At 44.0% G+C, this 14296-nt stretch overlaps 1 protein-coding gene across 2 annotated transcripts in view; it reads right to left on the minus strand.

Annotated features, from left to right (window-relative positions):
- The window catches only part of radil2a (Ras association and DIL domains 2a), a 35677-nt gene extending 21849 nt beyond the window's left edge, over window positions 1–13828 (minus strand). Inside the window, exons 1-6 of one of the 2 annotated variants that reach the window (XM_080724312.1) lie at window positions 13194–13828; window positions 12180–12518; window positions 11518–11753; window positions 8312–8640; window positions 1515–2210; window positions 1200–1234 (exon numbers count right to left, since the gene is read on the minus strand). In XM_080724312.1, the coding sequence (XP_080580438.1) occupies window positions 1200–1234; window positions 1515–2210; window positions 8312–8640; window positions 11518–11753; window positions 12180–12518; window positions 13194–13321 (1763 nt within the window). In that variant the 5' untranslated portion in view covers window positions 13322–13828. Of the gene's footprint in view, window positions 1–1199; window positions 1238–1514; window positions 2211–8311; window positions 8641–11517; window positions 11754–12179; window positions 12519–13193 lie in introns of both variants that reach the window. The other variant, XM_080724311.1, reaches the window with a different exon arrangement.
- Window positions 13829–14296: the final 468 nt, after the last annotated feature.

A 14296-nucleotide genomic window follows, 5' to 3' on the forward strand; every position in this document is an offset into this window, starting at 1 on the left:
TCATGCGATAAACATATTCAAAGGATATTTCGATAGTCCATACCGTTCTTCCGTAACAGGGTTCCAAAGTTAGCGGGAGGAGCCCGTTTTGTAAGAAGTAGCCATAAATCAGAAACGAAACATCCAGTCAACACCAAATTTTAACCACAAGTCACGGGTGGGATATTCAACAAATCCCCAAAAGCATTTCCAGTTCGACCCATAGGGGGCGCCACAAACGCGCAAAACGTAACCGTTTCATGCCAAAACGTGTTTTTCAGGGGGAACGACCCTCTCAAAACGAAACACAAACGATCTCTGGAGCGACGCGACAACGTAATCGCCTTGCGGAACTTGTGGGAGGAGCCTATTTCTTAAAAACAAGAAACCATATCCTTACTTCAGGAACGCAGGAAACGCAAAACACACTTTTTGCTCCTTTTCCTACATATTTTCTTCAAATGTCACAAAAATCGGTACACATGATCTACACACACACACACACACACACACACACACACACACACACACACACACACACACACACACACAGCTCCACTTCACACGGGTGTGATTTTTAATCTACTTACAATAGAATATCGCTAAACAGGCTACAAACTGCATGTTTCCTTTCACAATGTGAATATTTGAAAGTGGGGGGGGGGAAAAAGCATGCACATTAAATACCTATTATACCAAGAATCCATACCTACATTATACAAGCAATAATTATTTCAGGTTTCTTTGAATATGTTCTCATGATGATTCTTCGTGCAATTCATGATTCATTCTGTCACTTGTAATATTGTCTTTGTGACATTGCCCCCCTGTGATGTACCCTCGAGTTATAATCCTCATGAATTTGCTTCTCCTTTGAAGAGTTCATTAAACATCAATAACATAGCATCAAACACTTATTTGGCTAGTTAGGAATTCCTCTTGCTAAAGCTGTTTTCCTGCAACAGATGACATGACCATGACTCATTCTCATTAAATGTGTTTATGTTCTCTGTTCCCCCTCCCCATCGTAGGTCGTCCGGTTATATGTGACAGTCAAATCAGATTTTGAAGTTCCCTTACATGCAGACAGCAAGGGTATGGGTGTCAAATGTCTCAATGTCATCAAGTGGTGCTACTTTTCCTTTCTTTGTAAACAGGTCATTGTCATCTATTTCTGGGGCAAACACTGAAAAACGCTTGTGGTTGGAATGACTACTCACGTTTCTGGTTGGATTGCTGCGAGCTCCTTTGTCTTCTCCTGACAAGGAAGGCCACAGAAGAAGAAGAAAGAAAATATCCATTTCAAACCGATGTTAGCAGCAAGCACTGGCCTACACTAGCACTATCTATGTAAATGATATTCGGCCTTGATGGCACCTTTGATTACTGGCTTTCTTTACCCAACTCTAGGGATTTTACCTTTGAAAACATATGGATTAACATTTGGCTTGTTTGAGGTCTTCCAGGAACAAAAGGGGGGAACTGTATGAGACTGGGCACGGGAACAAAAAGGGGGGGCACTGTTCAACACTCACCCACATGACCAGCTGGATCTGGCTGGCTATTCGGAGCAGCAGCTTCCTGAAGTGTGTCAGTTCAAATGTGGCGGCTGAGTGCTGAATGCACAGTGCCAGCAGAAAAGCGGGTGTCAGCTTGGGTTCGTCTCCATTTGGGTCCGACGTGACGAGGATCTGCTGCAGCACCCTGTCTTCCTGCTCTAGCTCATAGCACAGAGAGGCCTCGGAGCCATCCAGGTCTTTCCACCGGGGAGGTGCAGGCTTCCTGCGGACTCTCCTCAACGAGAGGGAGGAGCCACAGGACGTACAAGAGGACGATGCCTTTGCGTGGTCATTTGGGCAGAGCTTGGTCATCCACAGGGGGGTCTGGGGGGTTCCGGGCGTGCAGGTGGGGTCCTTGAACATGAACAGGTAGTGTTTCCCCAAGCCCACCAGGTCCCCTGGACTTAGCTCCACCTCGTCTTTCAGAAGGAAGCCATTCCTGGTGACGGGGGCGCCGTGGAGCGGCTTCAGCATGGTCAGTGTCTGTCTGCCATCCGCCACTGGGGTGGAGCTGTTGGAGTCCAGGCGCCTGACGCAGCAGTGTTGAGGCAACACGTCCGGGGCGAAGAGGAGGATGTCCACCTTTAACCTCTCCTCGTCCTCTCCGTTGCAGTGCTCGCTGCAGCAGCCGAAGATGGTGGTGGTGCTGCTCATCAGGTAAATGACAAAGTCCTGTCGTCAGGAAGGGGGACCACAGTCGCAGACAGAGAGGAGTGAAACAAAGTGAAAGAGAATGGAAATGTTAATTTTGTAATACTATGCAGAGCAGGAAATGATTCAGCATGTTTAAACATTGTGTTATGGTTCTTCCCTTCCTGTACTTGTTCTAGCACACCACTTTCAGTGATGCTGTTAAGGACTTCTGAATATCTATGTTGAGTTGTGTTTCGTTTAGAGAACTCTAAATTGTGTATGCGTATGTCCTTGTAACCACGGTACCACAGTTAAGCCCTTTGCACACAGGACAGTTGCATTTCTTCCGTTTGCTGTATGAATAAAACGCATTGGATTTGGTGTGCAATGCTGTGCGGAATCGGCGCTGCGGATCCCAAAAGGAGTCATAAAAGGAGTGATGAGTTTTTCACCGCATGCGACAAGACGCACAAATCGAACTGGGTTCGATCGAGAAAAAAACGCACGGCGGCAGCCACTCGTCGCACGGCTAATTTGGAGCCGGTGTGCATGTGGTCATAGAGAATCATTGTTTTCTTTTCAAAAAATGATATTGTCCGTTTTATCCGTGCGGTTAAACGCGCCTGTGTGCAAAGGGCTTTAGTGTGTAGTTATGTTGGAGAATGTATTGCTTAAATTACCTTTGACCTGTAACCTAAGGTCTAAGTTGACCAATAGTTACTACCATGAATTGTTGTCAATACAGATTAGTGCTAAAATAGCTTCTGGCTCAGTATATAAACTGTGGTCAGACTTGATGTGTGCTGGATCAGACAGGACGTTTCATTGCATTGTATTGTACATTTAAGTCTGCCTCAGGGCGTTGCAGTTGCTTAATCCACAGATGTTATAATAATTTGTAAATCATTCAAGAGTGTCTGCTGTTAAATTGTATTTTGGGTGCAAACAACAGTAGGTTCCATCCTCAAGAACACCCACTATTGGCAGCACAGCCCTCTTTGTATTTAATCAGGGTTAGATGTGGAAAGGATTATTTATGGGTGTGAGATTAGGTCAAGTCTATGACCTTATAAACACCACCTTAATGCTATTAGTCAGGAATGATACTCTGCAGTTAAGACAACCAAGCAATCTGGTAGCCCTGTGAGAATATATAAAGGTATGAATGAATGCACAGCTTGGACATTTTAAATCCTGGATCACAGAGTGGTCATATAGCATCAAATGGTAAGTGGTTCCATTCCAGGTAATCACAGTTTCCAACAGTGCCACTGAATGAACATGTTTAGAGCTAAATGCAGTGAAACAACGCAACCAAAACCTTTGGAATCCAAATCATGTAAAATAAATACTGTATATAGGAACTGATCCCACTGCTAAGGAAGATTAACATTATTAAAATAGCCTAATTATCAATCATTGACCTGCACTTGACACCCTGTGCCTGACGAGACCGTAAGATTGTTAAAGGTTGGATCGTGCTTGCATTGTTTCATTGAATTGTACTTGAACCATAAACAAAGATAATTTGCACCAAAACAATCTTTGGTCACAGTCAAAGCTTTTCATCATATGGGACACATTCACGAACATCTCCTCTATAAACATATCCCAGACCAATTTATTAAGTCTGAGCATCAAAACACCATTAAACTGCTTTTGTTCCATATTGCTGTTTGGTTTCTCTTTGGCTCTGGGTTAGCTAATGGAATTGATGGAAGTGTGAAGGGGCCAAGATTAAACTGGCCACAGTACTCAGAATGCTGTGGCAACACCCAGCATCCTGCATACTCAGCAATCTACAAAACCATGCAGGGACAAACAACAGAGAGAGAGAGAGAGAGAGAGAGAGAGAGAGAGAGAGAGAGAGAGAGAGAGAGAGAGAGAGAGAGGCAGCGACAGAGAGACAGAGACAGAGACAGAGACAGAGACAGAGACAGAGACAGAGACAGAGACAGAGAGACAGAGAGAAGCAGTTTCCTGTTCCTGGGAATGGACCAGCGTAAGCCCACAGTCTGAATCTTTGGTTTTGTGTGAAAAATTGCTCCGTAAACAAGTGACCCGGAGTGCTATAATATTTCTGACACAAACAGAAATGACTGTGTTCAGGATGTTGTTTTTGAAGGGCTAGCTGTTTACAGAATGAGGAATTCCTTTTCCCAGACTGAACACCCTGAAATGTAACTACTAGATTACAGTACACTGCTGCACCATGTGTGTACGCTAGCCTCCACAGTTTGTTTATGCTCTAAGAATAGTTCTAGTCTAGTTTATCCGCCTCTGCAGTTTATCCTGTGTGTCTTTAATCAGGGCTATCTCCCCTTTCACTACAAGCCCTGCTGTTGTCAGTTCCCCCTCTGACTTGAATAGTGAACAGATTGTTCCTTATCCTTTGCATGGGGACATGTTGACAGACAGCTCATCTCAGTGTGGGAACTCAAGCCCCTGACGGGAGGCGAGCTCCATTCTGCATGGTTCTCTCACCCCATAAATGCCACAGGGTGGCCCCTCAGCATTTTGGAGGACAGGAAGATCACCTGTCTTTTCACGCCACTGTGGCTGCACTCCACTGAGCAGCGCTGCCTGGACCTAAAGCTCATTGACAGTAATCCACAGGGGAAGCCTCTCTCCTTCCTTCTCCTTTGGCTTGTTATAGGCCTGCTCTCTGACACTGGGATTTCCTCTTCTGAGGCTCTTAGCCTAAGAGGTTGAGTAAGATGCTCTCCGCTGAGGTGAAGTGCACTTGCAGTAGTGTCTGTCTGTGAAGCCAAGATGAGAGACTCAAGATCTTCAATGGATGTGGGAGCTCAACCAATTAGAGCAGGGGCGGACAACCATCTCTTTTTCAACACCCATGGTGATCAGAGTGGGCTATTGAGGTGATCATTTCCGTGAACGCTATCCGGTAAAAACAATCACACTTTAGTGACGGTGATAAAACCCAATAAATATTGGTGGATTGCAAATTAACATGAATGGCCCTGTTACTGTGTATATTAATGGGTTGTGTAATCTAGCTATTCTAGCTAACCTGTCAAGTAGACTACTGTACCACAAACAAGAGATGAGACAATACTTGAGAATGAGTTTGGGGGGCGCTTTGGTGGCACAGTGGTAAAGTGCCTGCCCATTACCAGAGGCTGGGGGTTCAAATCCATCACGGTGCATCAGACTTTGTCGAGCGTCTATACCAATGGTCCATAGACTCCATACATGGGCAACTGGCAGCCCAGGGGCCACACCTTCACTTAATGCAGCCCGCTGGTTGATATTGGAATACTGATATATTATTGATTTCAGCTGTTACATTTACAAACATGTAAACATGACCTGCTTAAAATAGTAGCTTAATGACTAGTATAGTAGTATTAAAATCATAGTCTTTTTTATGTTCAACGTATTTGTATTTAAGTTCATAAAGTTAACATGGGTATAACTAAATGCATTTGAAATTAAATCATAATGCTACAATCTAGGATTCCAATTAAAGAATAACCAAAAATAATTCAAAAATAGCAGCTGCGACACGTTTTGTGCTTGTAGATCGGCTATTTTTGCTTCTTTTGAATGACATACTAGAATGACAAAGTAGGATGTAGACATGTAGCAATATGCAATGTGGCCCTCTGGAGAGAGTGTGGAAATATAGTGGCCCTTTCCATCATCAAAGTTGCCCACCCCTGGTCTATGCAAACACAATTGCTGTGTTTGGGCGAGGAACACCGGGCAGGGAGAGTGATATTGTACTCCTACGGGCTGGGGCGGGACCTGTCAGTGGTATTAGACGGTAGGTAGGACGGAGGCTCCTCCCAGTGAGAGGACGTAGAGCTCTACATAATGATGAAATTGGGGAGAAAAAGGGGTAAAAGAAAGAAAAGAAAAGAAATACAAAGATACAGAAGGACGGAGGCTCGGAGACTGGGAGGACGTAGATCTATATACGTACTATCACCTATGACTGGAGCAGGGGTCTTCAATGTTTTCAGGCCAAGGACCCCTTAGTTGAGAGAGAGATAAAGCAGGGACCCCCACAACCTTCTCATAGATTCCATATAGTTTAATTGTTTGACAGCACAATCACCAGTGTATTTTGGATTCATGTCAATTTGTGTTTTCTGATATTTAACCACTTGAACCATCAATACTTACAATAAACTTGACCTTTCACTCTGTACTTAGTCTGCTCTTTTTCCCCTCTACACCAAACCTCTTTGCAGCGCGAGGCGTTGTGAGCTTGTAGATCTGCTATTTTTGGCTATAGTTCCCAGAATATGGACGCTAGGGTTAATATAAAAAAGGCAAAAAAGAAAAAAGAAAAAGAAAAAAAAAACATTTCTACCACAGAAAGATTTGGAGGACCCCCTGTAGTAACTCTGAGGACCCCCTAGGGGTCCCGGACCTCCTGTTGAAGACCCTTGGACAAGAGTGATAGGCTCTATGTCCCTGGCCGGTGAGTCAGGCTATAAGGCTGAGGCTATAACATCAATGACCACACACAAATGTGTGTGAGGAGGAATACATTGGCATAACGATGGAATAGACCGTTTGTCAGCCTTCTGATTGGTCCCTGAGACTCCCTGACTGGCCAACCAGAAAAAAACATTCACTTTTTGCTATCGGGGGTGGAGTTTGTGCAGTGGAGAATGTTAAATGTGGCTTTCAAAACTGTCCGCAGTGCGCGACACGGCGATCGCCCGGTACGGCCGCGATCTCGGCCGTGATCTCGCTCATCATAATGAATAAGCTTCAACAAACTAGTTCACATGGACCATATCAATGGTCTAAGAGTCACGATTGGGTACATATATTTTAAATGGGCAGAATTACGAAAAGCCAGCCTATTATGTGAGGTTAGGATTATAGTTCTGTCCTCTTCCTACCCAGGATGCAATGCGCGGTCTATTCTCTTTCTGATCCAGAGGATTAAACTAATTAAAACATTTATTTTCGGGGGGAAAACTACTGTTTTGCTATGTAATTACTGTACCTTTTTCTTCCCTTTTTATTAATATCACGTAGATGTGTTTTTTGTGGTACTTTATATAGCTGTAATGAGGCTATGAAGGGAAAAAAAATCCCATCCACTACCACTATAAAAGAATCTGCAAAGAGGATTCTGTCCCACTGGGATTAAACAAATTAAAACATATATTTTCGGGTAAACCCCCTGTTTTGCAATGTAACTACTGTACCTTTGTCTTCCCTTTTTATTAATATCACCTAGATGTTTTTCCTTTGGTACTTTATATAGCTGTAATGAGGCTATGAAGGGAAAAAAAAATCCCATTCACTGCCACTATAAAAACAATCTGCCCAGGGTCAAATGTCCTATCATAGTAACAGGGCAGAATGGGGCGGGATTTGCAAAAGGGCTTATTGGGGAGAAAAAGCGGAGGATGATTTTCTTTTGTCATGTCGTAAGGAAAATATAATTTCTCATTTGTAAACAACTGCATTGTCTGTTTTAACAAAGCAGGTTGGTAAAGTTAATACAACCACTACAGCCTCCTATTATTTTTAGCCCATCGCTAAACACAAATCATTTTGGGTTGGCGAGACACTGAAGCAGTCCAAACATGCATATGTTTTCATGAAAGGCATTGGCCATCTATCTGTCTGTCTGTCTGTCTGTCTGTCTGTCTGTCTGTCTGTCTGTCTGTCTGTCCATCAGCACAAGAGTCATTCAAAGTCAAGCTGAAGGTGAACTGTTCAACTGTTCAGCAGTGGCAGATGTGAGAAGGATTTTGTGGGGTTTGATTTCACAGAAATCCTTGGATTATTTATTTTATTAGCAGTGTGATATTTATTCTGTGGTGTCATGTTGTCAAATAAACATCTTAAAATCAATAAGGCAACAATTGTTTTTTTTATATTAAACAGGAATGTGTTATCATCAGTATTTTAAAAGTCCCCTTAATTATTTTTCATTACCGAATTAGAGTTTCTATGCATTTGAAAAAACAGACCTGACCTTTTTGTAAATCCTGTAAAACAAACATAGATTCATAGACTTCATACTTCAACAAAGTCCTGCATCGGACCTTATGAATTAAAAACTCCAACCAAACAATGACCTGGAATTCAATACATTTCAGTAAGTGACAGCTACTTTGAAGTGCTCCTTCCCTCCCATAGCTCACCTGTCTATGGCTGTAGCCTTGGAGCAGAAGGAAATACGGGAAGTCGAAAGGTGGATGGATGGAGTACTGGGTGGTGTTGTCGTCGCTGCTCTCCGTCTCCTCCTTCTCCATGCCCAGACGCAGGATCTCCTTGTCAGCCTCTGCCTCGGGGTCTTCCCTGAGGGGGCCCTGCCGGACTCGGCTGGCCTCCTTACCCATGGTGGGCAGGTCCATCTCGCTAAGGCTCCTCCAGATGCCCAGTCCCTCCATGTCCTCCCCGCTGCTTTCCACGAACAACGAGGTCACCCTCGAGCGGCTCTTCTGGAGCTTGCGTGCCTGGGCATTGATGCCTGCATAGAGAGAGAGGAGCACGGTTATGAGATGCTTAAATGCGTGCTTCAGCAAAGGTATTGGCAAAGCATAAATAAGGCTTTACTGAGAAGTCATAATTAAGTGTATTTACTAGTCGTAAACTATACATATACATACACTACTGCAGGGGTTCCCAAACTTTTTTGTCTCAGGGCACCCCATGAATATTCTTTTTAAAATCCGAGGCACCCCTACATTATAATTTTCACTCCCAGCACCTTATATTTATAGCATATCGTCGTTGTCGGGTGGAAACCTTGTATGTCCAAAACCGTTCGTTTTGTATTTATCATCTATACAATGTACTAAACTAGTGAAAACAGCAGATCTACAAGCACACAACGCCTCGCATCGCGAGGCGTTGTGTGCTTGTAGATCGGCTGTTTTCACTATTTTTTTGCGACAGTCTTGTATAATGAAGCAGGGCTTTGCTTTACCAAAAGACGTACACATTTGAAACTTGGAGATACGAGGTTTCTGCCCAACAGTGACAATATTTTAGTGATTATATTGCGAGGAAAACATTGAGATAATAGCCATTTTGGTTACTTAGAACTGACTGAAAATAACTTTGTACCTCAAGTTTAAAATGATATTAAATATTTTTTCAAGTGTCCAAATTAATTCCAAATATTATCAAATGATCTCGTGGCACCCCTGGACTGCCGACGCGGCACCCCAGGGTGCCCCGTCACCCACTTTGAAAACTCCAGCACTACTGTACAGTGCCGGATACATTTGTCATTAATGAAGCTAAAAACAATGCATTCTTTCATTTGTTTCCTACCGAAAGCTGTTACCAGTTCTGTATAACAACAAAACATTTCCCCCTAAGTGCCAAACATAAAAAAATAATAATGATAATTAACAGTTCCCCTAAATGACTCCGCTCTGTAACGATGATGGTTCACTGCAATCGCTGGCACCTGTTCAAATCAAACAGCCAACGGAAGGAGAGGAAATGTGGAGGGAAAGTGAGCAGGCGGTCACCTCTATCTGATATCAACAGGCGCTTGAACGGCCTGACGTAACATAAACACTATCCGGCTCATTTGTAGCCATTAAGCACCATGGAATGTTCAGAGAACCTTGCTTCACACCCAGCTCCCCAAAGCCCTTATCAGCTGTGGAAGTGGGCGTTTTTCCCACATTGTTCAGCTACGCAGCGACAGCTATAATGCCTAAAGCCGTGGAAGCACGGGGCAGCCCCGACAGTAGCCAGAGTAGCGCGGGTGGGTCGGGATAAGGCCGAAAAGAGGCATGAGCACCACAACAAACAAGTGCCCAAAGCAGGGACGTGCTGGCCATTGGGAAAAGCGGGACAACTACCGAACGGCCGGTTCATTCCCGGCTGGTCCAGGCCGACCATTAGGGAAAAAAATTAAAATAAAATGTCGGCCTTCGTTCCATTTTGGGGGCTGGGCGGCCAACAAAGTAAATCGTCACTGTCTCCAATTTTCCAATTTGTATTTATTTTTTTCGCAAAGCAAAGCTGTGCTTCATATAAGGCCGTTGCACAAAAGTAGTGAAAACAGCAGATCTACAAGCACACAACGCCTCGCACCGCGAGGCGTTGTGTGCTTGTAGATCAGCTGTTTTCACTAGTTTAAATCATTTTTAAAATGATAAATACAAAACAAACAGTTTTGGACGTACAAGGTTTCCACTCGACAACGACGAAATATAACTCATGTACCGTAATTGGCCCACTGGCTTGTCACTTTGTCATGATCTGAAATGGGAAATCTTTGAGTAGCAGCAGTGCTATAGAGAGAGATCTCTCTCCATAGCACGCAATGAGGGCCTCTGCAACTCTTTTTCCCGGGCTGAATCAGGGGCCCAGCACGTCCCTGGCCCAAAGTCAACAGTGAACCACACAGTCCCCCAGTATTCAGGAAGTCTAAGCTCTGATCTAAAAGAATAACAAACCAGTGCGTTGGACACACTCTAACAGGTCCAGGCCTCGGCCGGTCAGGGCTGACCGGTGCCATGCAGGCTTCAGAGGGCCCTGATGGGACCCTGCTGCAATAAAACAAAGATAAGAGAGGGGCCGCCGTGACCTCCTCTATCGCTCCCTGCTGCTTTGGTTTCCTGTCGACCTCTCACATGCCATCTCATCTCCCCTCCTCTCTGAGTGGTGATAAGATGGACAATGAAGGTTAGAGATGAGGAATTATGTGTCCCTCAATGACACTATGAGTGAGTCACTGATTGTCCAGTAGGGATGGGACGATACGCGATATTATCGTTTATCGTGATAAAAAACACCCACGATAATCGTCTCGTGGAGATTTAATTTATCGTGATAACGTCCTCCGTCATGTACTGGGATCAATTCACCTTTTATTTGCCAAGCTGCATATCCTGTACCACTTAAACCCTCTATAATTGCTAAAAGGTACTTATAATATACATACTTGATACAGTATTTTTTTCACTTCAAATATCTTTGTCAAAAAATTGCCGATCTACAAGCTCACAAGTTGCGACGCATTGTGAGCTTGTAGATCTGCTATTTTTGGCAAATGTTCTACCCCAGGATAATTAATTTTGATTATCACGATAATATCGTGAATCTTGATTTATTTTGTTACTATAATCGTGATATGACATCTTCATATTGTCCCATCCCTATTGTCCAGCTATAAAGATGTTACAGGCACTGAGTTCTGCCTGTTTTACTTAGATCACATAATGACCAATATACGTGTGCATATAAAACCGACCACTTTCAGGCTGTTGTGAGAAACACCTACCCTATCATCCAAAGGTGAATTGGTGGATTTTCAGTGCGTAAACTCGGGAGTGTAAAAACGGACCTGTAAGGGAGTGAAGACTCGTGTACACCTGCATACCTGCTGTGACTGTGTCTGTGTCCTTTGCGCTTTGCTCTTCTACGCTTGCCCTCTTCTGGATTTCAAAGCGCCTGGAGAAGCCTTCTTTAGGTTTCCAAAGTGACTGCAGCACGAGGGGCTTCTCGTTGTCCCCCACGACCCGGAAACACTCTCTCTTCCACTGGAAATCGGCTGCCGTCTGGCCAATCACGTCGCAGAGCACATAGTCAGCGGCATCCTCCTTCTCCAGGCAGTACCTGCACAGCAACAGGAGGGAGGGGTGTTATGATCTATTAGTAGACATTCGCCCTAATTATTTTTCCGCCGAACTCACGCCGACCACTCGGTGGGGAGGTTTTTGTATACTTGTATTTGTTTTACTAAGGATAAGATGAGAAATAAGTTTAGGGTTAGACATAGTTTTACTGAGGTTAAGATTATGAATAGGGTTAGGTTTTTTGCACCGTTTTACTGAGGTTTAATAAGGTTAGGTTTTTAAGCATTTTGCTGAGGTTACGTTTAGAAATACCAGGCAGAGACCTGTACCGTTCCGCCGGATAGACGCCCGAGGCGAAAAGGATTTTGGGGCAAACAGACTGGTATTCGAGGAATCATAGCTGTGCAAAATATTTGAATTACACCCTTGTGGATCAATCCCACAAGGCCCCGGGCCAAATCCTCACCGCTCTAGGGCCTCCTTGACAAGTTCCTTAGCATTGGACCGAGGCGTGGCCAGCACGCTCTTGTAGTTGGTCCCCTGACAGATGTCGCTGCCAAAGATCTTGAGGATGCCCGGGGCAGACATTTGACTGGACAGCTCAGCTGGGTCATCTCTAGCCTGGAGGTCCCCTGCCAGGCTCTGGCTGCCGGAGGCCTGCCGCTGATGGCCATTGTCCCGAAGGTTTGGGCTGCGGTTGAAAACCGTGGACAGCCTGTTGTTGTGTCGGCGGATTTTGCTCTTGGCCGGCTGCCGAACACCCACACTCTCTGCTGATCGCGTGGTGGTGTCTGAGTTGTTGGACCTGAACGAGGACAGGGTACATGAGGAAGAAGGGAATCATGAATGATTGGGGCATCGGTGGTGCTGCATAGGTGGCTCCACAGGGGGGCATTGGGTGGCAATGCCCTCCCAGATTAGACTTTGTGCCCCCCCAGTCCAGATTGGCCAGTAGTAACCCTACCCCACCATTATTTTAAGATGTTTTACAGGTGTTAATTATATATGTTCTTTTTATATTCTTTGTGATTATTAGAAATATACATTTTGAACAATGAATAGTTTAATGAAAATTCCTGTGTCTATTCCTTTGTTGTTGTGCATGCAGCACGGGAAATTCAAATAATTTCAGTGAGAAAACGTGTAATGGACATTACTAGTTTGACTCAAAACGCCGCAAAAATGGCTTGCTAAATATAGGGGTGTGTTGAAAAATAAAGTGCCCTTTAGGAAAATGTAAGGCCCCCCTGCTGATTATTCCCTGGAGCCGCCACTGGTGCTGGTGTTGGATACCAATCAACTTTTTGTGTCAAAAAGCATAGAGCTCTAGAACATTTTAGCAGGTGGGTAAAAGTCATATACAGTAAACAAAGCATGAGATAGAATCTCTCCCAATTGTATAATTGTATCAATTTTATCTTTACAAACGTTTAATTCAGAGTGGCTGTCATTGGCTACAGGTAGGCTACTTAGTACTTACTGCAAAGACCCATTGCTTGGTTTCCTCCCGAGCTTAGCCAGACGTTTCTTTGGAGAGCGGATCAACAAGCCCACAGGAAAGTTCAGGGCTTGCTTAGATACATGACTGCTTCTCTCCTCTGAAATCATTTTGTTCGTTTCTTCGTTGACTCCAGCCCAAGAGGTGTAGTTATGATGTGTACCAAAAGCACTGCAGTGTTTCCACCGCAAAGTTATTTATTAAAATATTCCATGATATTCCAGGTTTACACGGGGAAACTCGGTTGTCGAAGTTAAAGCCCTTTAGATCACCCGGGTATTCCGGAAGGTTTATCCCGGATTCAGCTGTCCATTCCAAACACAATCACACTGGTCCGAGCATTTTACTGTCACTTTCATCTATCATTTGGACATGTGTTGCAAAGTTAGTGAAATTGGCTACATTGTATCCCGCTTAGGGATGCATAGCCTGCAGCCAAAAGTGCAGCGACGCGTTAAACTTTCAAATCTTTTTTTTGCGAGTGAAATCCACAGCAGCACGCAGCAATTAAGAACTGGTCGTAAATATCCATGTGAAAGTGTACTTTCCCATCCGTTTCTGTGAGCTCTGCTAAAACTCCATGCCGAGCAGCCCTTTCCATAATAAACACTTGACCCGTTAACTGTGAGCGCTTGAATCAGTTGTCCCACCACGACCCACAGTCCCACACCATGAATGCACTGCAACCTGTTTGAAAAGCTGCTGCTAGCCTGCTACTACGATGACGTCACTGAGTACTGAGCGCATGGTCTGGTGGTGGGACCGTGGGAGGGATGTTGCATGAATTAAGAAAAAGGGACCCCAATTTAAACAAGCCCAAGTTATTTTTTTCTTTTCTTTTCTTTCTTTCTTTCTTTCTTTCTTTCTTTCTTTCTTTCTTTCTTTTTTATTACGAATTGTTTTACGAATGTTTTTCTGATGATATATTCTGCTATGCATAACTGTGTTCTATCTGTCTATCATTCAAGTGTTTTTTTTTTTATATATATAATTTAAAACAAGCCATAGCCTTTTTTGGGTATGTCTTTTTTCAGTTACTATATTGTCAACTGTGCCTTTTCCAAATGCAAACCTCTAATAAAGTC

This window comes from Nannobrachium achirus (genome assembly GCF_963921795.1).
Source record: "Nannobrachium achirus genome assembly, chromosome: 4".
Classification (NCBI taxonomy): domain Eukaryota; kingdom Metazoa; phylum Chordata; class Actinopteri; order Myctophiformes; family Myctophidae; genus Nannobrachium; species Nannobrachium achirus.